We start from the raw sequence: 26,683 nt of genomic DNA on the forward strand, positions 1-26,683 counted from the left end.
AGAGGCAAGGACCAGCAGAGAAGAAAGACAGACCAAGTACTAAACTCCAGGGGCAGGCACAAATTGGAGGATCAGAAGACTGGAGGGGCTGCAGGGCCCGCTGGAGGGTGGTTGGACCCGCCAGAGATCTCAGTCTTACTTCTGACTTCTAGGTACTGTCCATACCATCCTTGCCAGCTGGGCCTAATTTTGCCCTAGGTCTGGCCAGGAGGCGTCACACCCAGAGACCTGCCCCACCTCTTGCAGTGCCAGGACCATGGGGCTCCGGAGCCACCACCTCAGCCTGGGCCTTCTGCTTCTGTTTCTACTCCCTGCAGGTATGAAGCTCGTGGTGCTGCTATTCCTGTTCTCCCAAAATCCCTTTCCATGTAGTCTCTCTTGTGTTTCTCCTCCTTCAGCTCTGTATTCGGGGAGTGTGGAGAAGAGGGGTGCTGAAGTGGGTGAGAGGAGACTTGCCTGGCTAAGGTGGGAACAATGAGTGGGGAGCTTCCAGAGACAGGGTTGGGAAAATCAGAGGGGCCAGATGCTGAAGGGCCTGCCGGCCAGGCCAGGTCTTTCTCCTGCAGACGATGGGGGCAGCACTGAAAGGTTTCAGCAGCATACTAGCCTGATCAGATGTACATGCTTAAAAGCATGGTCCATGGGCATGGGAGGGGTAGGAGGTGAGCCTCGGGGGAGGGGGTGACAGTGAAGGGAAGGGCCTGGCCTGGAGGGGAGAGGGCAGACTCAAGATCATGTTTAGCGAAATCTGGAGGATTTGAATGATCTGACAGGATCTGGAGATTAACTGGATTCCAAGAGGAGGAGGCAGGAGAGGGAGAAGGGAGGGATAATTCCCAGATTTCCAGCTGAGGTCACTATTGCAGCTGAGGGCATGCTATTTGCTGAGATAGGAAACATGGGATAGGAAGTAGGTTTCAGAGCATGGAGAGAGGAAGCGAGTTCAGTTGAAAGTGCCTGTGGGAAACTCAGGAGTGGACTGTACTCTATTTGGGTCTGGAGCTCAGGAGAAAAATCTGGGATGAAGAAAAAGAAGGAAGCCAAGGACAGTATTCATGGGAACAATATTTAGGTCAGGGATTGAGGAAAATGTGTGTCAGGAAAGCCTGGGGAAGAGTGTGTTTTCAGAAGGAAGGAATGTTCCATCGCATCAGAAGTTTTGAAGAAACCAGCTTGAGATGGAGAAGTGGAAACAGGTTTGAGAGAGACAGGAGGGGGCAGAGCAGTGGGGTTCAGAATCCCTAGGTGAAAGTCTGGACTCTTGTGGCTTGTTTGGATCCCTCTAGCATTTGTGGAGAGGCAGGCAGACTCCAGGTCCTTGAAAAGGGAAGGGTGGAGGAGAAATTTGTCAGCCTAGTGCCAAAAGATAGTAACAATTCACTCCATGGCCTTTATCTTGTGTGTCCCTGCAGGCAAGCCAGGGAGGAACTAGAGCCACAGCTAGAGCAAGAAAGGGCAGACACAGGAGGACACTCATAAGGACAGGGCCTCAGCCCTGGGAGTGGAGGGTGTGAGCAAAGGCCCTGAGACTAGGGCCTGGGATGGACAACCCTCCTTACTGACCCTCCAGAGTGCCTGGGAGCTGAGGGCCGGCTGGCTCTCAAGCTGTTCCGTGACCTCTTCGCCAACTACACAAGTGCCCTGAGACCTGTGGCAGACACAGACCAGACTCTGAATGTGACCCTGGAGGTGACACTGTCCCAGATCATCGACATGGTGCGTTGTGGTAGTGGTACAGCTGTGGAGTCTTACCTGTCACAGTGTCAAGAAATGAAGGGGTGAGAGACTGGGATTTCTCTCCACAGAAATTCCTTTTCTGTAAATGTTAATATTAACAAAGATAGCAGTTACCAACTGTTGGATACTGACTGTTGGGTGCCTACCTTGTGCCCAACATTTTGCACTCCTGAACTTATTGAATCCCTGCTAAGCGGGGATTCTCACCTCATATAACTGCTGAGGAAATGGGCCCAGAAAAGAGAAGAGCCCACTAAGGTCACATGGCAAAGTCAGGTCTGGGTGGGAACTGGACAGTATGGACAAGTCAGGTTTGTGGGTGCTGACCAGAGCCCTGCAGGGGAGTGTGCACAGACGGGGCAGGATATGCATATACATGTCCACATCTCTGCCATCCCCTGCCCCCACTAGGATGAACGGAACCAGGTGCTGACCCTGTATCTGTGGATACGGCAGGAGTGGACAGATGCCTACCTACAATGGGACCCCAATGCCTATGGCGGCCTGGATGCCATCCGCATCCCCAGCAGTCTTGTGTGGCGGCCAGACATCGTACTCTATAACAAGTACTGCCTATCTGGGCTCTTCCCCTCTCCTACCCCTCTCTAGACTTGCCCTTAGCCATGGGTGTGCACTGATCCCCTCTCCCTACCACACAACCCGGTTGCCATGCTGCCCTGGAAACTTTTCCCCAGGACCCTTCTAAGCTGCCAGGCATTCACAGCCCCTCCATGGCACCCCCACTTTAGGCTATCCCAGGCCAGCCCAGGCTGAACGTCTCCTGGGAACCTACTGTGTGGTCCAGGGCAGATGCCTGGATCACAAGGGCCTCTCTAGGGCACATTTTTAGCCCTAAGTTTCTCAGGGCTCCCCCAAGAGCCTGTCTAAGGTTCTCTTTCCTCCAGGACATCTGGAACACTGCTTTATTTTCTCTGGGGCCCCTCTGCATATTTTCTCTGGGGCCCCTCTATAAGTTTTGCACATGTCCCCCAAGGGAAGTCATTGTGTGTCCCGGAGTTGCCTCTGGGTTCTGCAGAGGCCTGTTTATACGTCCTCTGGCTACATCTGTGTCCCTTCTGGGCCCTTTAGGCGCCACGCCTTCCAAGCAGCGGGTCTCTCTAGGTGCACTCCACCCTCTGTGTTGCTTTGTTCTGAAAACGAGAGTCAAATTAACAAAAGAAAAACAAGCAGAAGTTTATTTATTTATTTATTTATTTATTTATTTATTTATTTGAGACGCAGTCTCCCAGGCTGGAGTGCAGTGGCGCCATCTCCGCTCACTATAAGCAACGCCTCCCGGGTTCACGCCATTCTCCTGCCTCAGCCCCCCAAGTAACTGGGACTACAGGCGCCCACCACCACGCCTGGCTAATTTTTTTGTATTTTCAGTAGAGACGGGGTTTCACCGTGTTAGCCAGGTTGGTCTCGATCTCCTGACCTCGTGATCCACCCGCCTCGGCCTCCCAAAGTGCTGGGATTACAGGCGTGAGCCACCGTGCCCGGCCACAAGCAGAAGTTTATTAACCTGCTGTACCCATCACGGGAGAGGCCTTAGTTCAAAAGTATTTCTCTCTGAAGGCAGTGGCTTAGAGGCCTTGCTTAAATAGAAATTCAAGAAAGATCCAGTAAGTTGTAAATAGTGGCAAGACAAAGGAGAGCAGTTCCAGCCTTTAAAAGGCGAGAAAACGTGGGAAGAGGGTAAAATCTGTTCCCAGATTCCTCTGGCACCTACTGGTGCCCTTTGGAAAAGCAAGTGCTGTCTCCAGCAAGGAAGGGCTGGTGTCTTGCCATCAGGCCAGCAGCTGCTGGGGCCAGGTGCTCCCCTGCGTCGTGTCTCGAACTTAATGAGCCTCAATATTCTGGGGAGAAGTTTTGGTTTCTTTCAGACCCTGGGGGTCTGCCCTGGGCTCCTGGACTCCAGGGCTGCTTCTCGGGCTGGACAGCCTGAGTGAGCCAAGCCCCGCCCCGCCTGCCCGCAGGGCGGACGCGCAGCCGCCAGGCTCGGCCAGCACCAACGTGGTCCTACGCCACGATGGCACCGTGCGCTGGGACGCACCGGCCATCACGCGCAGCTCGTGCCCCGTGGACGTGGCGGCCTTCCCGTTCGACGCCCAGCGCTGCGGCCTGACGTTCGGCTCCTGGACTCACGGCGGGCACCAACTGGATGTGCGGCCGCGCGGCGCTGCCGCCAGCCTGGCGGACTTCGTGGAGAACGTGGAGTGGCGCGTGCTGGGTATGCCGGCGCAGCGGCGCGTGCTCACCTACGGCTGCTGCTCAGAGCCCTACCCCGACGTCACCTTCACGCTTCTGCTGCACCGCCGCGCCGCCGCCTACGTGTGCAACCTGCTGCTGCCCTGCGTGCTCATCTCGCTGCTTGCGCCGCTCGCCTTCCACCTGCCCGCCGACTCGGGCGAGAAGGTGTCGTTGGGCGTCACGGTGCTGCTGGCGCTCACCGTCTTCCAGCTGCTGCTGGCCGAGAGCATGCCGCCGGCCGAGAGCGTGCCGCTCATCGGTGAGCAGCGGAGGTGCGGGGGAACCTGACGATGCGCCGGGGACCCCCCAGGGCGGGGCCGCTACAGGGCCTGGGTCTGCCGAACGGCCCGCTTCAGAGAATGAGGCGGGGGCGTCCTGGGAACGTCCCCTAATTTTGAGGGGAAAGGATTAGCTCCTTCCAGGGAGAACACCCCTCACGACTGGGTCTTGATGGTGGAACATCAGTATCCCCAGATCCTAGTAATAGGCAAAATCCATCGACTGCTCACTGTGTGCCAGGCACTCCCCTAAGCACTTGACCTTTATTAACTCAGGTAAACATCACCACAAACCTAGGAAGTAGGTCCTCTGGTTATCCCATTTGTACAAAAAGGATTCGTATCTTGCCCCAGCTCATGCCCATCGTTATTTGAGAGTAGGACTGTCCTGGATTGTGTATGAGTGCAGCTTCCAGCAGTGAGGGGAGCAATTAGGGAGCAGTAGCTTCTGATGACCCACGTGTAGGAATGAAGGATGGGGAGAACTTGGCCCTTACCTCCTTCCTGCTTCCATCCATGGGGCTTGGAGGGTCTGGAGAGCCTCATGGTGGGCTTATTTCCATTTGTGTAGAGGTGACTAGGAAGCTCAGGATCCACAGGCTTTTTGTTTTGAGTCCCAATTGGCTTTCTGTCTCTCTTGCAGGGAAGTACTACATGGCCACTATGACCATGGTCACATTCTCAACAGCACTCACTATCCTTATCATGAACCTGCATTACTGTGGTCCCAGTGCCCGCCCAGTGCCAGCCTGGGCTAGGGCCCTCCTGCTGGGACACCTGGCACAGAGCCTGTGCGTGCAGGAAAGAGGGGAGCCCTGTGGGCAGTCCAGGTCACCTGAGTTATCCCCTAGCCCCCAGTCTCCCAAAGGAGGAGGTGGCCCCCCAGCGGGCCCTTGCCACGAGCCACGATGTCTATGCCACCAGGAAGCCCTACTGCACCATGTAGCCACCATTGCCAATACCTTCCGCAGCCACCGAGCTGCACAGCGCTGCCATGAGGACTGGAAGCGCCTGGCCCGTGTGATGGACCGCTTCTTCCTGGGCATCTTCTTCTCCATGGCCCTGGTCATGAGCCTCCTGGTGCTGGTGCAGGCCCTGTGAAGGGTAGGACTAAGTCACAGGGATCTGCTGCAGCCACAGCTCCTCCAGAAAAGGACAGCCATGGCCAAGTGGTTGCTGGTCTTTAAGCCAGCCAGTCTCTCCCCACTGCTCCTAAGACCCTGGGACACTTGACTTCACAATCCACAAGGGAGCACTCATTGTCTACACACCCTAACTAACGGAAATCCAGAGCCTGCCACTCCCCTAATTCCAAAAAAAAAGAAGAACTCTACAAAGGCCAAGGTCACAGAGTACAGTCTTGGAGGGACAGAATTGTTTGTGCTGGGTACTAGAGCTCTCAGTGGAGAGCGTGCGGGTTATTATGAGAAACTGAACTGAACTGCTCCGTTTCCTGTCTTCCTTCCTAGGTGGCTTCTTTGCAGGGCATTGGGTCTTACCTTTCCCTGCCGAGGGGCTCAGGGAAAAGGATTGGGGATTCTCAGTTGAGTTTCCAGAGCAGGAGGCCCTACAGACATTTGGCCCCAAATCCCCGACTCAATAAAGTAAGCGTGTACCTAGCACCTCCTCGATGCCCTGTATTACCCTTGAGGTCTGTGGTAGTGGAAGCTGGGGGTCCAGGTCTGTCTGTACTTCAGGTCTGTCTCATGGCCACTGGTGCAAGTCCAAGTCCAAGTTCAAAGCCTGAGAACCTGAAGTTCTAATATCCAATGGTAAGAGAAGGATGTCCCAGCTCCAGGAAAGAGCATGAATTTGCCTTTCTCCTACTTTTTTGTCTTCTCCATGCCCTCCCACATTGAGAGTGGAACTTGCCACTTAGTCCATCAACTCACACGCCAGTCTCCTGCTGAAAACCCTCACAGACACATCCAGAAATAACGCTTTCCCAGCTGTCCATGTATCGCTGGTGTCCATGGTAGTGGATTATCAGAACTTATTAATGTCACTGTCACTAAAGTTGGTATATAACCCCCCACTGCTAAATATGACGAGCTTAAAAAAAAAAAAAAGAACTTAGGCAACCTAGGGAGACCCTGTCGCTACAAAAAACACAAAAATTAGGTGTGGTGGCACGTATCTGTAGTCCCAGCTACTTGGGAGGCTGAGGTGGGAGGATCTCTTGAGCCCAGGAGTTTGAGGCTACAGTGAGCCATGATGAGAGGAGCCTCAGGACCCATGGATTAGAGCAGAAGTTACATCTGTGCTGACAAAAGAATGGGATTTGGCTGAGGTGCTGATGGAGGACTAGAGCTCTCTCTTCCATCTCTCCTTCTCTCTGTGTGCTGGAGTTAGGCACCGTCCACCCCATTCTCACACTCGGACACTGAGAGCTTGACAGTGTCCAAGGCAGGGGCAGTGCAGGGACCAGCCATTCACAGGTATTTGTTCCTTTCTGAGTTTCACACATTTCCTGGCACTACCTCTGTGCCTCTGACCCAGTCCCTTCCCTCAGGAAGCTCACAGTTTGACATGGCAGACAGACATGGACATGTGGTATACGGAAGCATTCAGGGCTCTGTGGAAGCACAGAGGCAGGGTCAGTACCCCAGCTGGGTGGGAGAGGTCACAGAAGGCTTCCTGGAGGAGTGAACAAGAGCTTTCCAGATGGACATGTGAGGCATCTGAGTAACACCAACAGGTATCACTGCGAAGTGCTTTCCTCTCCAGTCACCCCCCAAATCAACTGAAGTCTTTCTATCTCCAAGTGAGTTGCTGCCTGTCTTGAAGTACCCCCCACACCGCCGGCCCAACCCTTTATTCAGAGTCTCACTCCTAGAGCCCTGGGTAAGGTTCAGTCCCCAAATTGTCTCCTGTTTCTCCACCAGCAGGTCTGGCAGCTACCAGAGAAGGTCCCAGAGTTCCCTGCAGATGGGGTTGCCAGGAATCTTGATTACACTGAAAGCACACATTGCCAACATCCTCAGGATGGGCAGAGGCAGCAGGTGAGGCTGTCCCGTGTCTCATGCATCAAAGGAGGCCTGGACTGTCTGGAAAGGCCCTCACTGCGAGGAACCAGAGCAGCAGCAGCAGAGACGAAACTGCAGAGAGGGGGCTCTGACCCATGGCTGCAGAGAAAACAGGCAGAGAGGTTTTGGGAGAGAGAGAGAAAAAGAGGTATTTAGGAGCACAGGAGCAAAGTGGGGACACACAGATTCAAGGTGGAGAGATTGGCAGAGTGAGCTGGACAGACTGATATACAAAATTGCCACAGGCAACAGAGATAAAGATCAAGTTTAGGGAGGCGCTGGTCCAATGGTAATGTGTTATCAGAACTTACTAACACTAGTGTCACTAAAGTTGATGTACAATGCCCCCACTGCTAAATTTGACTGCTTTAAACAATTTTAGGCAACCCGGGCAACATAGGGAGACCCCTTCTCTACAAAAAATACAAAAAGTAGCCAGGCATGGTGGCATATATCTGTAGTCCAAGCTACTTGGGAGACTGAGGTGGGGGGATCACTTGAGCCCAAGAGTTTGAGGCTACAGTGAGCCGTAGTGGTGCCACTGCACTCCAACCTGGGTGACAGAGTGAAAAAAAAATTTTTTTTAATAAAGAATTTAGGAAGGTAGACAGAGACGAGGAGACCAATTAGAGTCCCAGTTTCTCTTCTGGAGGTCATTGTGTCTAACTTAACTGCTTTCTATTGCCACAAATAAGGTGCTTCAGAGTGGGATGTAACGTGGATTTAAGATCAGAGTGGGATCTACTGTGGCTGAACTTGGCTCCTTTGCCCAAACCCTGGTAGGAGAGGTGTGGGGTGGACTAGGAGGAGAAATCCTAAACTTTTCCAGTTACTGGAATTATATCATCAAAACTCAAAGATGCCTGGGAGGCTGGAAACTTGGCTTCTGATCCTGGCTCTGCCATGAACTCACTGTCACCTTGAGCAAATAATTTGTCTCTGGGTCTCACTTGACCATATGAAATGGGTAATGCCTCCTGTTCCGCCTCCTTCCCATAGATTACTGTGCAATAAAGATGAGATGGATGGGATGGGATGGGATGATGTCTGGGGAGGGATGAAAACCATCCTGGTGTGGTGGTTCAGAGTTTGGCTCTAGAGCCAGGCTCTCTGGACCCCACTTCTTAGTAGCTGGGTGGCACAGGGCTGCTTGCTTCTCCTCTTTGCACCTTTGATGTTTTTGTTTTTGTTTTGTTTTGTTTTGTTTTGGGACAGAGGTTCACTCTTGTTGCCCAGGCTGGAGTGCAACGGCACAATCTTGGCTCACAGCAACCTCTGCCTCCTAGGTTCAAGAGATTCTCCTGCCTCAGCCTCCCAAGTAGCTGGGATTACAGGCATGCACCACCACGCCCAGCTAATTTTGTATTTTTAGTAGAGACGGGGTTTCTCCATGTTGGTCAGGCTGGTCTCGAACTCCTGACCGCAGGTGATCCGCCCATCTTGGCCTCCCAAAGTGCTGGGATTACAGGCGTGAGCCACCGCGCCTGGCTTCTCTTTGCGTCTTTGTACCTTGGTACTGTCATCTGCAGAACAGAGGTGATGACAGTACCATTGGGGCGTGGTGAGAATGAATGGCATGATGTGCCTGGAGTGGATCAGAGGAAGCTGGGGGGTCCTTCGTGCCCACTTACAGAGTTCTGAAGGACAGAGGAGTTCTAAAGGCTTGGGGAGGAACTGCTGCTTCTTCCCTGGAAATGGCCCATTCCCACCTAGAGACATGGTGACCTGGGTAGGCCTTGGCACACCAAGTGTCTGAGGGAAGAGAAGAGTCACAGCTGGTGATCATCTGGTCCAATTTGCTTATTATACACACCGAGAAACTGAGGCACAGAGAAAGAATGGGTTGGTCATAGAGAAAGAGCAGAGCCTGGACTAGAGCCCAGGCCTCCAGCACCCAAAGCTGGCCTTCGAAGGTGGGTTTGGGGGAGCCCTGAGGGCAGTAACAGAGACAGTGGGTTCTGCACTGGGAGGCAGAGAAGGACCAAAGGAGGACGTTGCAGGGAGCAGCCCTTCCATCCCTCACTTCACTGCAGCCTGAATCTCTCGGGGGCCTGATCAGTGGCCTTTTCCTGCAAAGGACAGGCAGACCCAGGCTGGAGAGCAGGTGTCTCTGCTCCCCCAACCATCTGCTCTCCCACACACTCATCTCCTGGCTAAGGCTGGCAACCCCCAAGGTGCCACTTCAGTGAGTGCACTTTTTTTTATTATTATTATTAATGAGGTTGTTTCCTTATAAAAGATCCAAGTGGGCCGGGCATGGTGGCTCACGTCTGTAATCCCAGCACTTTGGGAGGCCAAGGTGGATGGATCCCCTGAGGTCAGGAGTTCGAGGCCAGCCTGGCCAACATGGTGGGCAGGGAGACAGCAGTTGGGTGCTGTGCCCCTAAGGTCCAGCTCAGGCTGTGGTCTCTACTAAAAATACAAAAAATTAGCCAGGCGTGGTGGCGGGCGCCTGTAATCCCAGCTGTAATCAAGAGGCTGAGGCAGGAGAATGGCTTGAACCTGGGAAGCGGAGGTTGCAGTGAGCTGAGATCGTGCCATTGCACTCCAGCCTGGGCAACAAGAGTGAAAACTCCGTCTTAAAAAAAAAAAAAAAAAAAAGATCCAGGTGATGGGGTCAGGGATGAACTGAGTCCCACAGGTGCCTGCAGCCCTTACCTGAATTATCCAGATGGCAAGGCCCAGACTTGCACTTCTTGTCTATAGAAAAGAAACAGTAAAGAATGAAAGGCTCAGGAGCTCTCAGGATGGAAAGGGACCTCAGAGCCCTGGTGGTCCATTCCTGACTTGTTCTAGGAGAGGTTGGTACATTTCCCCCTAATTCTGCTCTTTCATGGTGGAACTTCCTTGACTAGGTTTGCCTCAACCCATGAGAAGCAGGGCCAGAAGGGGGAGTGGGCCATCAAAGCCAGGGTCGACTCTGGGGCACTCCTGCTCCCTGGGCCTGTAACTTTGCCTCCCTGCCACACTCACCTCTCCCTCTTCCATGCCTCGCCCCAGCCTGGTTTGTGTTCTTTGCATGCCCTCCTCACCTTATGTCAACTCATGCATGCTCCTGTTGCTGTCCAAGATAGGAAGTGAAGTCCTTAGCCCTTCAGAAATTAAGAACCTGGGCCCATCCCCGTGGTGGTTCTTCTGGCCTGTGCTGGGGACATGGACAGGAGGAGCGTCTACCACTTCCCGACCACAGCCTGAGTGTGACCTTAGGGGCACAGCACCCAGCTGCTGTCTCCCTGCCCCCACCACCCCACCCAGCACAGAATTCTTCTTCCAGCTCATAAATGCACTCTTCTCAGAAACTGAGGTTGGGGCTCCTACTCATTTCTGGCAACAGCTCTTTAGGTATCAATAATCTGGCTGGAAAATAATTCCCTTCCAGCCTCTGACCAGGAGAAAAGCCCGACCAGGCCTGCTTGCCCGCCCAAATGGTCAGAGACCCCTCCCTTGGCCAGGAAACCTTTCCAGCCACCCAGCAGGCAAGTGGCCAACTATGGCTTAGATCCCTTCAAGGGCAGTAAGTGCACCCCTCAAAAGGTTATGTCTCCCCTTAGATGGAAGGGGTTGGGAGCTGGTGGATATGACTGGTTGTATTTATGTATCCCTGGGACACAGGAGATAGGGGCTTGGGTTTGCCGAAGTCCCTGGTGGATGTGGAAGGCCCACCTTCTGCACAGGTGCTGACTGGCGCTTGCCCTCCTACCTTTGATGTACTCGCAGTTGTAGGTGCTGCGCTTGCCCAGAGCCCGGAGGTAGATGCGGGCGGGGCCCTGGGCCGGTCTGCTGGCATTGATCACTTGGAAGGTCTCGAAGGGGGGGATCAGCACCTCTTCCTCTCCAGGGAAGAAGGAGTAGCCCTTGATAGGGGCCCCGAGGCAGGTCCAGATGCCAAAGAAGGTGTCCTCACCAAACTGCTGGGCCGCAACATTCTTCAGGGAGGCGGAAGCAAAGCCCCCCAGCCTCACAGTGGCCCCGGGCCCTGCTGGCCGGAAGTGCAGGCCATGCACACCTCGGAACACCTGGTGGCACCGGGGTGGACGCTGGCCCCTGCCCAGGAGCTGCAGGGCCTCGGTCAGCAGGAAATGGAGTGTCTTGAAGGAGAAGTGATGGAGGTAGTGGGCCCGGGAGCGACCTGCCTCACGCACGGCTGCATTGAACTCCTTGTGCAGGGGGCTGTTGGCTGTGTAGGCCAGGAGGGCCACCCCATGCTCATCGCGGAAGCCCAGGGGTGGCGGGGGTGGACGGGTAGGGCTGAGACTCCACTCTGGCCCCCAGGCCTGGCGCTCCTGCCATTGGCTGCTTGCCAGTGTCCAGCCATCTGCATACACCTTGTTGGCCTGGAACTCCGTGTGGTTGAGATCTGGAAGAGCAGCTGTCATGGCAGCAGCACAGCCAGCGTACTGGTCATCAAAGGAAGCCAGGGCCATGTCCAGCGGCATCTCTTGAGAGAAGAGGTCTCGTCGTGTGATGGGGTGGCTCTGGGCCTGAGGGGGCAGGAGCAGCAGGGACTGAGAGGATAGGCCCCTGAGAGAATGAGTCCCCTGCCATCCAGCTCTCCCCTCCACTGAGAAAGGCAGGAAGGGCCCCAAACACACCTGGTGGGGAAGGGGATTGGGAACCTCTGGCTGTAATTTCCTCAAGACTAGCATCTGGGGCTGTCCCCTTGGGCTGAGTGATCCCCAAGGGAAGCATCAGGCATTCTTTCCTCTCTCCTTCCAGGGTTCAGAAGAAGCTGATGGCTCAGTTCCCTGCTGGGGTGGGAACAGTGGGGGGTGCCCGTACCTGAAGTGCTTCCACGAGGCCCACAGACACAAGAAGCAGAGACATCATAGCAGGCATCTGCATGCTGGTGACCCTGGGCCAGTTGCTGTCTCTCTTTGAGTCTCAGTTTCCTCATCTGGAAAATTGCAGTGTTAATCTGTATAGTTTAATAAACATGAATCGACACTTAGTCTGTGCCATTCCTAGTGCTTGGCACTGAGAGTCACAAGACAGACATGGAGGCTCAGAAGAGAGAGGACCTTTCTTGCTGGAAGGAACATGCGTGACTTCCTGGAGGAGTGACGTGAACAGGGTCTTGCAGGATGAACAAGAGACTAAAATGTCAGCAAGTGGAGACTGGGAGATATTGTGCAGCAGGAATGGAAAAAGCAAATGTATTGGAGGTGGGAACTGAGGATGTAAAGAGGGAAAGACATGTCATCTAGGCTGGCAGAGCTCGCAGGGTAGGAACGTTGGGAAGATGGGCCAGTCATGAAGGGACTTGACAGCCACGGTGAGAGAGCTGGGCTTCACCTCACAGGGGTTATGGGGTTGGGATGGGGGCAGATCCAGGAGTGTGCAGCTGGTGGGGCCTTAGCAGGACTCCAGGAACAGACTTAGAGCAGGGCTTGGTCCACCGGTTGCCCCCACTCCCTGCAGTCCTCTTGTGGAATGAGCCTTCCATGCTTCCAGGGAGGGACAGATATAAACCCCAGGTGCTGGGGAAAGAGGGGATCAGAAAAGCAGGAGAAGACAGAGGATAATGGTTTCCCCAAAGCAAGCAGCATGAACCACAAGCGTTCCACACCCTCCCTGTTGGGGGACAGGTGGAGTGCCTGAAGTGTCTCCAAGAAGAGGGTGTCCAGGCATTGGGTCTGGATTGAAACTGGCAGTTTCCTTTTTTTTTTTTTTTTTTTCTTTTCTTTTTTCTTTTTTTTTTTCTGAGACCAAGTCTCACTCCGTTGCCCGGGCTGGAGTGCAGTGGCGTGATCTTGGCTCACTGCAACCTCCACCTCCCGAGTCCAAGTGATTCTTTTGCCTCAGCCTCTGGAGTAGCTGGGACTGCAGGTGCCTGCCTCCACGCCCAGCTAATTTTGGTATTCTTAGTAGAGACAGGGTTTCACCATGCTGGCCAGGATGGTCTCGAACTCCTGACCTCAGGTGATCCGCCCACCTCGGCCTCCCAAAGTGTTGGGATCACAGGCATAAGCCACCGCGCTGACCCTATTGTCATTTTTTTAAGAACTAAAGGGAAACATGCTTACACATACACACTTTATTACCTTTTTTCCTCAGGAAAAAAATATCATGAACTTCCTTCCATGTCAGTACATACATACCTCCCTTGCTCACATAATGGCAGCTTGGTTTATCTCACGGTATAAACCATAATTAACCATTTCATACTTATGAACACTTAGATTTTTTTCCTAATTTTAAAATATTATACATAATACTACAGTGAATATTTACGTATATAAATCCTTGTCTACTTGTGTGCATGTTTTTATTTATTTTATTTTATTTTTTTTTTTGAGACGGAGTCTCGCTCTGTCGCCCAGGCTGGAGTGCAGTGGCCGGATCTCAGCTCACTGCAAGCTCCGCCTCCCGGGTTCACACCATTCTCCTGCCTCAGCCTCCCGCGTAGCTGGGACTACAGGCGCCCGCCACCTCGCCCGGCTAATTTTTTGTATTTTTTAGTAGAGACGGGGTTTCACTGGTGTGCATGTTTTTATAGGAAAGATTTTGAGAAGTAAAATGAGATCTAAAGAATATGAATACTTTTTATTTTGATAGAAACTACCACCCCACCAACAATGGATGAGAGTGCCCTTTATTCCACATCTTTGCCATTGCTGAATATGATTGATCTCTTTTTAATTTCCATTTAACTGGTAGGCAAAATGGTATCTACTTTTTTTGTTTGTTTGAGGCAGGGTCTTGCTCTGTTGCCCAGGCTGGAGTACAGTGGCATGATCATAGCTCACTTCAGCCTTGACCTTCTGAGCTCAATCGATCCTCCTGCCTCAGCCTCCCAAGTAGCTGGGACTACAGGCACACAACACGATGCCTGGCTTATTTTTATATTTTTTGTAGAGATGGGGTTTTGCCATGTTGCCCAGGCTGATCTCGAATTCCTGGGCTCAAGCAGTCCACCCACCTTGGCCTCCCAGCATGCTGGGATTACAGGTATGAGTCAAAGCTTCCAGCCTCTGTTTTCTTTCTGTACACAAATGGTAATATAGTCAATGGGCCTTTATCTTTTGGAATCTGATAAAAGCTGAAACCTCCCCTTAGAAAATGAATATATGCGCCTTCAAACAAATGTTACATAAATATCACGGTGGTTATGCTTCTGCCTCCAATCTCATTTAGGTTAAGCGTCGCTGCTTTATCATCTCTGGCTCTGGGGAGACCTAAGTTTGGATAGTTCAGTGACTCTAAGACACTGGGATTCTATGTGTCTATAATTAATCTTCAAATCTAAGACCTGTAATTGCCAATACACAATTTAAATGTGAAGTATGAGCTTCTCTGGGCAATGGAGTTAGCAGTAGTTTTTACCAAATTCCACATGTCCAAAATGGAGCTCATTATCTTCTCCCCCTCAAAAGCTGCTTACTCATTTATTCAACAATTTTTTTTTTTTTTTTTTTTGTCTAGCATCTGTAGCATGTCAGGTACTACGGATAAAATTATGAACAACAGCCAGGCATGGTGGCTCCAGCCTGTAATCCCAGCACTTTGGGAGACTGAGGTGGGAGGATTACTTGAGCCCAGGAGTTTGAAACCAGCCTGGGCAACATAGTGAGACACCATCGCTACTAAAAATAAAAAAATACGTCCGGGCAACTTTGGGAGGCTGAGGCGGGTGGATCACCTGAGGTCAGGAGTTCAAGACCAGCCTGGCCAACGTGGTGAAACCCCATCTCTACAAAAACACAAAAATTAACTGGGCAGGTGCCCGTAATCCCAGCTACTCGGGAGGCTGAGGCAGGAGAATAGCTTGAATCCAGGAGGCGAAGGTTGCAGTGAGCCAAGATCGCGCCATTGCACTCCAGCCTGGGCGGCAGAGTAAGACTCCGTCTCAAAAATTAAAATACATACATACGTACATACATACATACGCCAGGCTACAGGGTGTGGTGGTGCATATCTGTAATCCCAACAACTCGGCAGGCTGAAGGTAGGAGGATTGCTTGAGTCCAGGAGGTTAAGGCTGCAGTGAGCTATGAAAACCGACTTCCCTGGGCGGGTGCGGTGGCTCACCCCTCTAATCCCAGCACTTTGGGACGCCAAGGCGGGTGGATCACCTGAGGTCAGGAGTTTGAAACCAGACTGGCCAACATAGTGAAACCCCGTCTCTACTAAAAAGGCAAAAAATTAGTTGGGCATGGTGTTGTGCGGAAGCTGAGGCCGGAGAATCTCTTGAACTTGGGAGGCGGAGATCGCAGTGAGCCGAGATCGCACCATTGCTCTCCAGCCTGGGCGACAAGAGTGATACTCCGTCTCAAAAAAAAAAAAACGACTTGAGTTCTTGTCTGTGGTCTCTTGAAGTTCACCAAGGAGGCTAGAGCTGCTGTTACTAGTTGCTCACTTTCCTGTGTGTAGAATCCAGTCATGGGCTCAGGTGAGGCTTTTTTTCACTCTATGCACCCCAAGAGAGGAACACATGCCCCAGGACTGGTGCCCTAAGGCCTTGACCATTGTGATTGGCTCATGGATGGACACATGACCCAAGAAGGCCAATCAGAGGCCTTCCTGCCAGTTGATCTAAGGATTCAGGGTAAAAGAGAGTGTACCTGACCCTGTGGTTTCCTCAGCCCATATTCCCGGACACCGTCTTCGAGTCCACATGCAGGTGCAGTGGATAGTTCTCACGCAGGCTGTCAGCCTCCCACTTCTAGGGCTCACATTTTTCTGTGTCTGAGGCGTTCTTCATCACCCTGGGAGCCTGTATTTTTGCAAGCACAGGGCAGGCCAAAAGTGTAGGGGATTTAATGTTCCCGAGGACAGCCTTCAACCAATGAGGTCTGGAAGTCAGACTTCCTGTCCCATAGAGGGTCCCCGGTGGGACTAGTTGATCACAGTGGTAATAGGCTTTTAACTGGCTGCTTTTCTCTTCTCTATCTGACTTTGCCACTCCCTGACTTGTATTTCTTGGGATCACTTTATAAAGAAGTTCACTGCACCCATGTACTTGTCTATGGGTCTGCTTTTGGGGGAAGGAAACTGAGAGTCTTTTCTTCGGAAGATTCTTCTTTAGTCTGTACCCCCAGAATGAACACATGAGGAACAGGCCTGAGCCCAGCCCAGAGCGAGGAAGACCCCAGCTGAGCCAGACCAGTGGCCTGAGCAGAGCTGCCCAACCAAGTCCAGTTTAGATAAGCCACTTGCTGTCAACCCGAAGACCATAAGCCTGGGAGTAAATGTTTGTTTGCCACTGAGATTTTGTGGCACATGGCAAAATGGTTATGCAGCAAAAGCCCACTGGGCCAGCTGTATCTCTCATTGTGTCTCTGCAACTCAGTTTCTGTCTGCATCTGCTCTATAGTAAACAAGATAGATCAGAGGCTTGGGGGGAGGAGAGGCTTGAAGGCAGACTGAGGACATGGAATCAGAGGACCTAAGAGAATGGCAGTGAGGACAGACAGAGTTAGGAGATAGAATTTACAAGACTTGATGTCTGATGGGCTATAGGGGACGTGAGAGAGGGAAAAATCAAGGATGACACCCAGGTTTCCATTCTTTTTTTTTTTTTTTTTTTTGAGATGGAGTCTCGCTCTGTGCCCAGGCTAGAGTGCAGTGGCCGGATCTCAGCTCACTGCAAGCTCCGCCTCCTGGGTTCACGCCATTCTCCTGCCTCAGCCTCCCGAGTAGCTGGGACTACAGGCGCCCGCCACCTCGCCCAGCTCATTTTTTTTGTGTTTTTAGTAGAGATGGGGTTTCACCGTGTTAGCCAGGATGGTCTCGATCTCCTGACCTCGTGATCTGCCCATCTCGGCCTCCCAAAATGCTGGGATTACAGGCTTGAGCCACCGCGCCCGGCCCAGGTTTCCATTCTTTAAACTAGAAACACAGAGGAGAAGTGGAGTAGACTTAAAAAAAAAAAAAATGAAGCCCCTCTTTTATTGCCCATCTTCTTCCACCATTCTTACATGACTGCAGAGTGTCCTGCTCCAACACAGCCCTGTGAAACTTTACTTTTTTTGTTTCAGCCTCATTGAAGTATAATTGGTATACAAAAAACTGCATATAATTAATATATACAATTTGGTGATTTTGGAACTAAGTATACACTCATGTTACTATTACCACAATCAAGGGAATAAACATGTTCGTCACTTCCAAGTTTCTGTGTATCCCTTTATTTTCATTTTATTTTTATTTTTATTTATATATTTATTTATTTATTTTGAGACAGGGTCTCACTCTGTTGCCCAGGCTGGAGTGCAGTGGCACGATCTCATCTCACTTCAACCTCTGCCTCCTGAGAATCAAGCGATTCTCCCACCTCAGCTTGCCGAGTAGCTGGTACTACAGGTGCCCACAACCACGCCCAGCTGATTTTTGTGTTTAGTTGAGAAGGGATTTCGCCATATTGACCAGGCCAGGCTGGTCTCGAACTCCTGACCTCAGGTGATCCATCCGCCTAGGCCTTTCAAAGTGCTGGGATTACAGGCGTGAGCCACCGCACCCAGCCTTGTGTTTTTTGTTTTGTTTTGTTTTTTGAGACAGTTTTGCTCTCGTTGCCCGGGCTGGAGTGCAATGGCGTGATCTTGGCTCACTGCAAACTTTGCCTCCCGGGTTCAAGCGATTCTCCTGTCTCAGTCTCCCAAGTAGTTGCAATTACGGGCGCGCGCCATCACGCCTGGCTAATTTTACATTTTTAGTAGAAATGGGGTTTCTCCATGTTGGTCAGGCTGGTATTGAACGCCCAACCTCAGGTGATCCACCCACCTCAGCCTCCCAAAGTGCTGGGATTACAGGCATGAGCCACCGCGCCTGGCCTGTTTTTAGTTTTATTTACTTTTGTTTTGGTTTTGGCTTTCATGTAGCAGGAACATTTAATGTGAGATGTACCCTCTTCACACATGTTTAAGTTCACAATGCCTTATTGTTACTGTAGGCACAATGTTATACCAGAGGAGACTTGAAAAGCTCATTTTGCTCATTATTGTAGTCCCATTACAAAGCAGATGCTCAATAAAAATGTATTGAATTAATGATCAGGTTTGGAGGGAAAATGGTGAGTTCACTTTGGGAAATGTGAACTCCCCGAAGCAGATGTCCAAGAGGTAGCAGAATGGACAATCAAGGAGACATGAGAGTCACAGGCAATTGAAATCAGGGAAGAGATGAGATCCCCAGAGCAAGGAAAAGAGAAGGCTGAAAGGCAGAGGGCGAGCTGCTTGATGGTTGAAGCCAGAGGTCAGGTGGAGCCGCACTCCTCCTTGGCTTTCTAGAGTCTCTTTGCATCTGGTCCTTGGGTTCCATGAGATACCATGGTATCCTTGTGATAAAATCCTCTTTAGGCTTAATCTAGCTCAGGGTGGCTCCTGTTAATTTGCCATGGCAAGTCTCACGTGATAAACCATCCCCATTATTCACCCAGTCATCCGTGATGGTCCCCTGGGTGTCCATTCAGTCAATCATTTGTCAAACATTCACATAGTTGCCAACTAACGCTGGGTGAGATAGGGGTCCATCCTAGATTCTTCTTCCCTTCAACATCCGCACTCCCTGCCCTGGCTCAGGCTTGCCCGTGCCTCCTCACTGATCTCCCCCTCCACAGTCAGCCCCACTAACCTGCCTGCCCAGGGAGGGCGATGTTTCTAAACTGGTCATGTTCCTTATGTGCTTAAAAGCCCTCTGTGCCAAAACTGACTGGAAGAAATATCTCAAAGTATAGAGGAAAAATGCAGAGACGAAAATTATGAGGGAAGAGATAAGAACACATCTCGAAAAAAAAAAAAGCAAACAAACAGACAAACAAACAAAACATCCCTCCATACCCTCAAAACAGAGGCCAACATCCTTATCCTGGCCCTCTACGCCCTCTGCAGCTCGCACCTGCCACTCCTGCTTGGCTTCTGTAGTGCAGAACAAAGTCACAGGTGGGACTCCATGGTTACCCTCCCTGTGGTTCTGCACACATTGTCCCCTCTCCTTGGGACACCCTTCTCCTGGCTACCCACTCTTCAGGGCTTAACCCGGGGGGTCACCTCCTCCAGGAAGCCCTCTGACTCCTCTGGGCTCCCATATCACCCTGTGCTGTCCTCTGTCACTGTCCTTATCACACTGTGCTGCCCTTATATGTGCCTGGCTCCTCTCCTGGCCGGTGAATTCCTTGAGGGCAGGGAGCATGTATGCCAAGACCAGGCACTGGGTAGGCCTCAGCATGTTTGCTGAGAGTCTGAGGAACTTTCTCAGCTCAGCTAACAGCGGAGACCACTGCAGAGCAGGTGGGTGGCTGGCCTTGGTGACCAGTGTCAGGGGAGATGTAGTGGGAGCCGGAGGGATGGGGTGGGCATGGGCCAAATTGCTGGGGATGCTGAGTAACTCCTTTTCTAGCCCAAGGGAGTTGCCGTTCTGTCCTCCCTCTCATCCTGCTTGGGGCCATTCTTTCATCAGTTCCTCATCCAGGCCCTTGCTGAACATACCCTCCTGGGAATGTGAACCCAAATCTCCCCACAGGAATCTCAAACTTCCCATGGACCCCAACCTTCCTAAGTATCCCAAACTTCATCAAAGTTTCCTGGAAACTTCTTCTCATGACTCCTAAAATTCCACCATTCATCTCCCAAACTTCACCTCAAAACCACTTTTCCTGCCCAACGCCCAGGAAGAGAGTGGTGCGCTCCTTACCCAGGCCTTGTCCTGCGTGGGGAAGCTGCTGCTGGTCTCCACCACGGCCACCAGGAGAGGGGAGGACAAGTTTCTTTTTGATATTGTCAATCCCCACCCCTTGCACCTCCCCCACACAGCTGCTCAGAAACACGACACTCCCCCATCTATTTCTGGATGTCTCCTCAGGGCTCAGGAACACCAGCCTCTGCTCAGTCTGACCTGCCCAGTGTTCGTCCTACAAAAAAGAGAATCCCTGAAGCCAGATAGGAGGTGGACTGAAGCACTAGGGATCCAGGTTGGGACAACTGCCTCCTCACTGGCCATGGTCCTGTACTCTGGTCAGTCAAGGAGGAGGAAGAGAGGAGGAAGCTTCAGCACCTCAGCTTCAGAGAGCATCTCCTTAGATTTTGTACCTTTCACGTGAACACTGAGACTTAGCAAGGTGCCAGGAGAGATTCAAACTAAGGAGGCTGGATTCTGGGTTCCAGTTCCAGCTCTGACTCGCCAGGTGATCTTGGAGGACTTCTTTCTGCTACACTTAGGATCCCTGCCAATGACTAGATTTTTTTTGTTGTTGTTTTTTTGTTTTTTGTTTTTTATTTTTTGAGATGGAGTCTTGCTCTGTCGCCAGGCTGGAGTGCAGTGGCCAGATCTCGGCTCACTGCAACCTCTGCCTTCCGGGTTCAAGCAATTCTCCTGCCTCAGCCTCCCGAGTAGCTGGGACTACAGGCGCCCGCCACCACGCCCGGCTAGTTTTTTGTATTTTTTAGTAGAGATGGGGTTTCACCGTGTTAGTCAGGATGGTCTCGATCTCCTGACCTCGTGATCCGCCCGTCTCGGAATTTTTGTATTTTTAATAGAGATGGGGTTTCACCATGTTGGCCAGGATGGTCTCAATCTCTTGACCTCGGGATCTGCCCACCTCAGCCTCCCAAAGTTCTGGGATTACAGGTGTGAGCCACCGTGCCTGGCCCCCAATGGCTAGATTTGAGTCCATCTCTTGGGGCCTTATTTTGGGTTCCAGGTCCTGGGATGGGAGAAGCAATCCCCCAAAGCCAGAGAGTGGAGAGGGACAAAGCAGTGATCCCAGCAGATCTGGTCTCAGGGGCTGTCCCAGCAGGCCAAGCTGTCCCCAGGTGGTATCTTCTCTTTAAGCGACTGCAAACACTCAGCTTCCTCCAGAGAGCGGGGCAGGCAGGATATGTAGGCAACTTCTCTTTCTTTCTCTTTCTCTCTCTCTCTTTCTCATTTTGCCTTTAGCCCAGGCAACTTCTTTCTCTTTCTTTTTCTCTCTCTCTGTCTTTCTTTCTGGCATTTCGCCCAGGCTGGAGTGCAGTGGCTCCATCTCAGCTCATTGCCATCTCCACCTTCTGGTTTTAAGCAATTCTCCTGACTCAGCCTTCTGAGTAGCTGGGATTACAGGTACCCGCCACCATGCCCGGCTAATTTTTGTATTTTTAGTAGAGACGGGGTTTCAACATGTTGGCCAGGCTGGTCTCGAACTCCTAACCTCGTGATCCTCCCGCCTCAGCCTCCCAAAGTGCTAGGATTACAGGAGTGAGCAACCGCGCCCTGCCCTGGAGCTGTTTTTCTAACAAGCACTCAGAAGCACCTCCCTCCCCACCCTCCTCCAAGACTGGACCCACGGTATGTCTTCCCGTTTGGTCTACAGAAAGGATTCTGGGAGACAGCAGGACTCTAGGTGGAGGAAACTTTTTATTTGACAGTCTGAGGGGATGAGGGGACAGGGATGGGGGAAATTAATGAGCCAGACCAGGCTGGAGTCCTTTGGGTAGCTCTAATCTTTCGTGCCTACCTCAGCTCCAGCAGGCAGCATTTCCAAATCCTAGCTTTCGCAACCCTCAGAAATCCTAGCTTTCAGCGACCCTCCGGCCGCTGGGGGAAGGAAGGGTGACATCCCCCCTCCTCCTGGCTCAGGCCGCTGGCAAGCTCTTCCCTGAGCTACGAATTCCTCCGCTGGCCCCTTTCCCCATGGCCTCTGACGCGGCATCCAAAACTCAGAGCCAGGTTATTTATAGATAAGCCCAGAGGAGGTGGGGGAAAGGCCAGTGTTTACAAACATGGGTCACCTGAGTCTGAGCGGCACCGAAAGCGGTCTGGGGGAGGGGCGAGCCTGGATCCTGTGGATTTGCGACCAAGGGCTCTGTCTCTGGCCCAACCCCACTGAAGGGGTATGGGGAGAGGGCCCAGAGAAGGGAGGGAGTGGGCGCTGCTCAGATGCTGGAGCACGTGGCCCAAGGTGTGGGCCAAATGCAAACTCTGCAATTCAGAGTGCTCCAGGGGCGACCTTTTGGCTGGCGGGACCTCCGCGGGGCCCCCTGGCCTGGTCGTCTGGGGGCCAGGGGCCGACCGGGTCAGGGACCGCCTGAGGGAGAGACCAAGTCTCACAAGTTCCTTCCCCCTCACAGCCAAAGAGGGTCCCGCAGAAAGACCCCGCAGTCCTGGAGAAGGGGAGTTGCCCCTCAGCCCCTGCCCCGCCGCGGCCGCTCCCGGCCCCGCGTGCGGCGCTGGGAAAGGGGTGTCGGGTTACCAGCGCGGGGGCTCTAGTTACCCTCGGGAACCTTGCTTTCAGCCGGACTCCGGGGACAGCGCAGCGCCCGCCCGAGCCCTCGGCGCTACCTCCTGCTCGCGGCCTCCGCAACCTTCAGGTGGGTCCTCTGCCCCCGGCCCTCTCCTCTCTGGCGGAGCCAAACTGCGGCCCCGCCTTTACCGTCTCAGAAAAGTCCCCGGACTGGAGACTCTGAGGAAGGGGCGTCGGGAGTCTGGAGCGGAGACTTGGAGCGGGGGGCGGACAATAAACTCCAGGCCCCGCCCACGCCCCCGGCCCCGCCCACGCCCCGCCAGGGCCCTAATCCTGGACCCCGGATCCCGCGCGCCTGGAGACAGGGTCCAGATCTCCCTCGAGCCCCTCGAAACCAGGACTCCAGCGCCACTGGTCCCGCCCTCACCCGGACTCCTGGCCCTCACGTCTCCTCCAGGGATGGCACTGGCGTCACTGATGATGGCCCTCGGCTGCCTTGGCCTCCACACCTGGCAGGTAACTCCAGGTACCATCTCCAGTCCCTAAGTGGGACATTGGGGGGCAGACCCTGAGGAAGTGGACTGGGGGCTGACTCCTCACAGCCCTCTCCCAGGGACTCTTCCCTAGGATTCCACTCTTAACTCTCTTCCTCTCAGGAACCTCCATCCCTGCAGGGAGCCCCAGGTTCCCATTCTGTCTCCTAGAACCCCCACCTCCATTCCTCTCTGGATGCCTCCAACATTCTCCTCCCCACCTCTCATCTCCCAGCGCAGGCACAGTCCCGCAAAGCCTCCTTGGGTTACCTGTGTGCTGCAGTCCTGGCAGCCTCTCCCAGCCAAGGCTTGTCCTCCCCACCACCCCTACCCCAAATGTGGGTACAGAGCAGGGGAGGACGCAGGCGTCTCAGAGCTGACAGTGATTTGGTGTGGTGGCTGAGCACCTACCTGCAAGGGCTTCCTGCTGGATGAGAGGGAAAGAGAGCCTGAGGAGACTGGGGCTGGGGGTCAGGTAGCTGGACACTTGCTGTGTGTAGTATTTGCACATAACCTGCCTGCTAGATCTTACAGCCAGAAAAGTGCTTGGTAGTCATCTAGTCCCACCTCCCACCGACCGCAGGAACCTTTCTAATGACAGGATGATCCCTTTTAGGTTGTACAGAAGTAATGCTCTTTATGCTGTCTTCATAATAACTGTGAGGTTGGAAGTATCCTCAAGTCCAGAAAAGTTATGACACTTGCCCAAGATCTCACAGCTAATACGTGGTAAAGTCAAGATTTCAGGCTGGGTGCGGTGGCTTATGCCTGTAATCCCAGCACTTTGGGAGGCTGAGGCTGGTGGATCACTTGAGGTCAGGAGTTCGAGACCAGCCTGACCTACATGGTGAAACCCTGTCTCTACTAAAAATACGAAAAATTAGCTGGGTGTGGTATTGCACACTTGTAATCCCAGCTACTCAGGAGGCTGAGACAGGAGAATTGCTTGAACCCAGGAGGCAGGGTTGCAGTGAGCCAAGATCGTGCCATTGTACTCCAGCCTAGGCAACAGAGTGAGACTTCGTCTCAAAAAAACAAAAACAAAAGAACAAATTAGCCAACCATGGTGGCATGCACAGGTAATCCCAGTTACTTGGGAGGCTGAGGTGGGAGAATCACTCCAACCTGGGAGGCGGAGCTTGCAGTGAGCAGAGATCTCACCACTGAACTCCAGCCTGGGCAACAGAGCAAGACTCTGTCTCAAAAAAAAAAAAAAAAAAGATTTCAGCCCATGTCTGTCTGACTCCAGTGCCTGTGCTATTTAAGCCTCTTATTGGGTCCTTGCCAAATTGCATATACCTGATATTTGGGGATAGAAATGAGATTCTGTGTTTCTGGATGGGTTTGCCCCCAGGACCCGTGTCCAGTGCTCTGAACTTACGCTCTTTTCGGTGTGGCATCTCTCTTCCTTCCTCCACAGGCCCAGGCTGTTCCCATCCTGCCCCTGGGACTGGCTCCAGACACCTTTGACGATGCCTATGTGGGTTGTGCAGAGGAGATGGAGGAGAAGGCAGCCCCCCTGCTAAAGGCGGAAATGGCCCACCATGCCCTGCTTCGGGAATCCTGGGAGGCAGCCCAGGAGGCCTGGGAGGACAGGCATCGAGGGCTCACCTTACCCCCTGGCTTCAAAGCCCAGAATGGAATAGCCATTATGGTCTACACCAACTCATCTAACACCTTGTACTGGAAGTTGAATCAGGCCGTGCGGACAGGCGGAGGCTCCCGGGAGCTCTACATGAGGCACTTTCCCTTCAAGGCCCTGCATTTCTACCTGATCCGGGCCCTGCAGCTGCTTGGAGGCGGTGGGGGCTGCAGCACAGGGCCTGGGGAGGTGGTGTTCCGAGGTGTGGGCAGCCTTCGCTTTGAACCCAAAAGGCTGGGGGACTCTGTCCGCTTAGGCCAGTTTGCCTCCAGCTCCCTGGATAAGGCAGTGGCCTGCAGATTTGGTAATGCCACCCTCTTTTCTCTAACGACTTGCTTTGGGGCCCCTATCCAGGCCTTCTCTGTCTTTCCCAAGGAGCGCGAGGTGCTGATTCCCCCCCATGAAGTCTTCTTGGTCACCAGATTCTCTCAGGATGGAGCCCAGAGCCTGGTGACTCTCTGGAGCTATAATCAGACCTGCAGCCACTTTAACTGCGCCTATCTGGGTGGTGAGCTGTGCATGGAGGAAGCAGGACTGGCAGTGTGGGTGAAATAAGCCAGAATGTTCCTACACAATAATCCCCAGGGCCTTCGGGAGACCCACTTGGTTAAAGGGGAATTGAGGGCTGGAAGTCAGCTGGAGTTAATGTCATCTGTGACTCGGGTTTTTTTGGGTCCTATAAGTGTTTTCCAGATTTGTGAACATTCTCAGATGATTCTATATGTCCTCAAAAGGGTCCATCTGCTACACAGTCTAATAGACCAAAAGAACCTGGTTAAGGAGATTAGCAAGCAGCAGAAAGAGCCAGGGGGACTGCTTCAGGTCTCAGGGGGCCCTGGGCTTGATGAGGCTGATAGGGCATGTATGTGCCACTCCCAAGTGCTAAGGCAGGGACAGATGGAAGAGTGACTGGGTCTTGGGTGGGAAGAGGGATGGAAACGCAATCTGGAAAACTTCCTGGAGGACCGAGGAGGAAGGGAAGTCAGAAGTTTCCCTTTAGGTGAAGGGAAAATAGATTGAGAGGGGAAATGGCCCTGCCAAGGCCTGATGGGCCGGGCAGTTTGGGTGTGAGTCTGTCCACATGGAGGCCTCACTCTGCTGTCTGTTGCAGGGGAGAAGAGGCGGGGCTGTGTGTCTGCACCAGGTGAGTCGCTCTTCCATCCTCCCTCAGCTGCTTTGACTCCCCCTCACCCTGCTGACCCCTTCCTTTTCTTCTCCCTCCAGCAGGGGTGCAGCCAGTCACAATCTGAGGGGGCCTCCTCTCTGCCCCCCTGGAAGACCCTGCTCTTGGCCCCTGGGGAGTTCCAGCTCTCAGGGATTGGGCCCTGAAACTCCAACATCTGCCACTTAGGAGCCCTGGGAACGGGTGACCTTCATATGAAGAAGAGGCGCCTCCAACAGCCTTGAGAAGCAAGAACGTGGTTCCAGACCCAGCCCTAGCAGCCTTCTCCCCAACCAGGATGTGGGGCTGGGGAGGCCACGGCAGGGCTGAGGGAACTCTGCTATGTGGTGGGGACTTCCCGGGACAAGCAAGGGAAGTACTGAGGCAGCCACTTGATTGAACGGTGTTGCAGTGTGGAGACATGGAATTTTATTGAGGCAGCCACTTGATTAAAAGGTATTGCAGTGTGGAGACATGGAATTTTATGATTGGTTTATTCCATGAGACTAGACCATCTGCCCCACTCTGGCCTTGCTAGGCTGAGGGACTGACTGAGGGACTAAAAAAATAACTTCCTGGGGCCGGGCGTGGTGGCTCACACTTGTAATCCCAGCACTTTGGGAGGCCGAGGCGGGTGGATCACGAGGTCAGGAGATTGAGACCAGTCTGGCTAACACGGTGAAACCCTGTCTCTACTAAAAATACAAAAAAATTAGCTGGGCGTGGTGGCGGGCACCTGTAGTCCCAGCTACTCCGGAGGCTGAGGCAGGAGAATGGAGTGAACCCATGAGACGGAGCTTGCAGTGAGCGGAAATCTCGCCACTGCACTCCAGCCTGGGTGACAGAGCAAGACTCCGTCTCAAAAATAATAATAATAGTAACTTCTTGGTCACTCCTAGAC

General features: G+C 52.9%; 3 protein-coding genes and 1 long non-coding RNA gene across 39 annotated transcripts; 3 read left to right on the top strand and 1 right to left on the bottom strand.

The window, feature by feature from the left end:
* The first annotated feature begins 115 nt into the window (after positions 1 to 115).
* On the top strand, positions 116 to 5,705 carry CHRNA10 (cholinergic receptor nicotinic alpha 10 subunit). 3 transcript variants are annotated; one of them, XM_001113644.4, is made up of 5 exons: positions 116 to 317; positions 1,571 to 1,716; positions 2,149 to 2,303; positions 3,717 to 4,249; positions 4,912 to 5,705. In XM_001113644.4, exons 1-5 carry the CDS (start codon positions 257 to 259, stop codon positions 5,367 to 5,369), a joined length of 1,353 nt encoding a protein of 450 aa, XP_001113644.1. In that variant the 5' UTR covers positions 116 to 256; the 3' UTR covers positions 5,370 to 5,705. The 3 variants fall into 3 exon arrangements, with proteins under 3 accessions (XP_001113644.1, XP_077819757.1, XP_077819758.1); XM_077963631.1 differs by having other exon boundaries at positions 185 to 317; positions 1,571 to 1,778; XM_077963632.1 differs by having other exon boundaries at positions 185 to 317; positions 1,638 to 1,778.
* On the bottom strand, positions 4,493 to 20,051 carry ART1 (ADP-ribosyltransferase 1). 11 transcript variants are annotated; one of them, XR_013404065.1, is made up of 7 exons: positions 19,922 to 20,038; positions 15,856 to 16,007; positions 12,074 to 12,209; positions 10,995 to 11,775; positions 9,953 to 9,994; positions 5,913 to 7,393; positions 4,493 to 5,363 (listed from the first exon to the last, which is right to left on the bottom strand). XR_013404065.1 is itself a non-coding variant. In XM_077963633.1 (6 exons), exons 3-6 carry the CDS (start codon positions 12,134 to 12,136, stop codon positions 7,296 to 7,298), a joined length of 984 nt encoding a protein of 327 aa, XP_077819759.1. In that variant the 5' UTR covers positions 12,137 to 12,188; positions 15,856 to 16,007; positions 19,922 to 20,025; the 3' UTR covers positions 4,493 to 7,295. The 11 variants fall into 11 exon arrangements, 4 of the variants coding, with proteins under 4 accessions (XP_077819759.1, XP_077819761.1, XP_001113672.1 ...); XR_013404063.1 differs by having other exon boundaries at positions 12,074 to 12,188; positions 19,922 to 20,021; XR_013404061.1 differs by having other exon boundaries at positions 5,885 to 7,393; positions 12,074 to 12,188; positions 19,922 to 20,021.
* LOC144334339 (uncharacterized) lies at positions 14,690 to 19,983 on the top strand. The gene is made up of 2 exons (XR_013404083.1): positions 14,690 to 14,938; positions 17,710 to 19,983. It is a non-coding gene; the product is annotated as an uncharacterized LOC144334339 (long non-coding RNA).
* Positions 20,052 to 21,417: 1,366 nt separating the features above from the next.
* On the top strand, positions 21,418 to 26,259 carry ART5 (ADP-ribosyltransferase 5). Of its 24 annotated transcripts, none has more exons than XM_077960347.1 (7): positions 21,947 to 22,095; positions 22,497 to 22,572; positions 22,903 to 22,961; positions 24,399 to 24,824; positions 24,975 to 25,128; positions 25,732 to 25,764; positions 25,845 to 26,253. In XM_077960347.1, exons 1-7 carry the CDS (start codon positions 21,985 to 21,987, stop codon positions 25,868 to 25,870), a joined length of 885 nt encoding a protein of 294 aa, XP_077816473.1. In that variant the 5' UTR covers positions 21,947 to 21,984; the 3' UTR covers positions 25,871 to 26,253. The 24 variants fall into 24 exon arrangements, with proteins under 24 accessions (XP_077816477.1, XP_077816467.1, XP_014970517.2 ...); XM_077960348.1 differs by having other exon boundaries at positions 25,848 to 26,253; XM_028832498.2 differs by having other exon boundaries at positions 25,972 to 26,253.
* The last annotated feature ends 424 nt before the right edge of the window (positions 26,260 to 26,683 follow it).

The sequence above is a fragment of the Macaca mulatta genome, chromosome 14 (assembly GCF_049350105.2).
Source record: "Macaca mulatta isolate MMU2019108-1 chromosome 14, T2T-MMU8v2.0, whole genome shotgun sequence".
NCBI lineage: Eukaryota > Metazoa > Chordata > Mammalia > Primates > Cercopithecidae > Macaca > Macaca mulatta.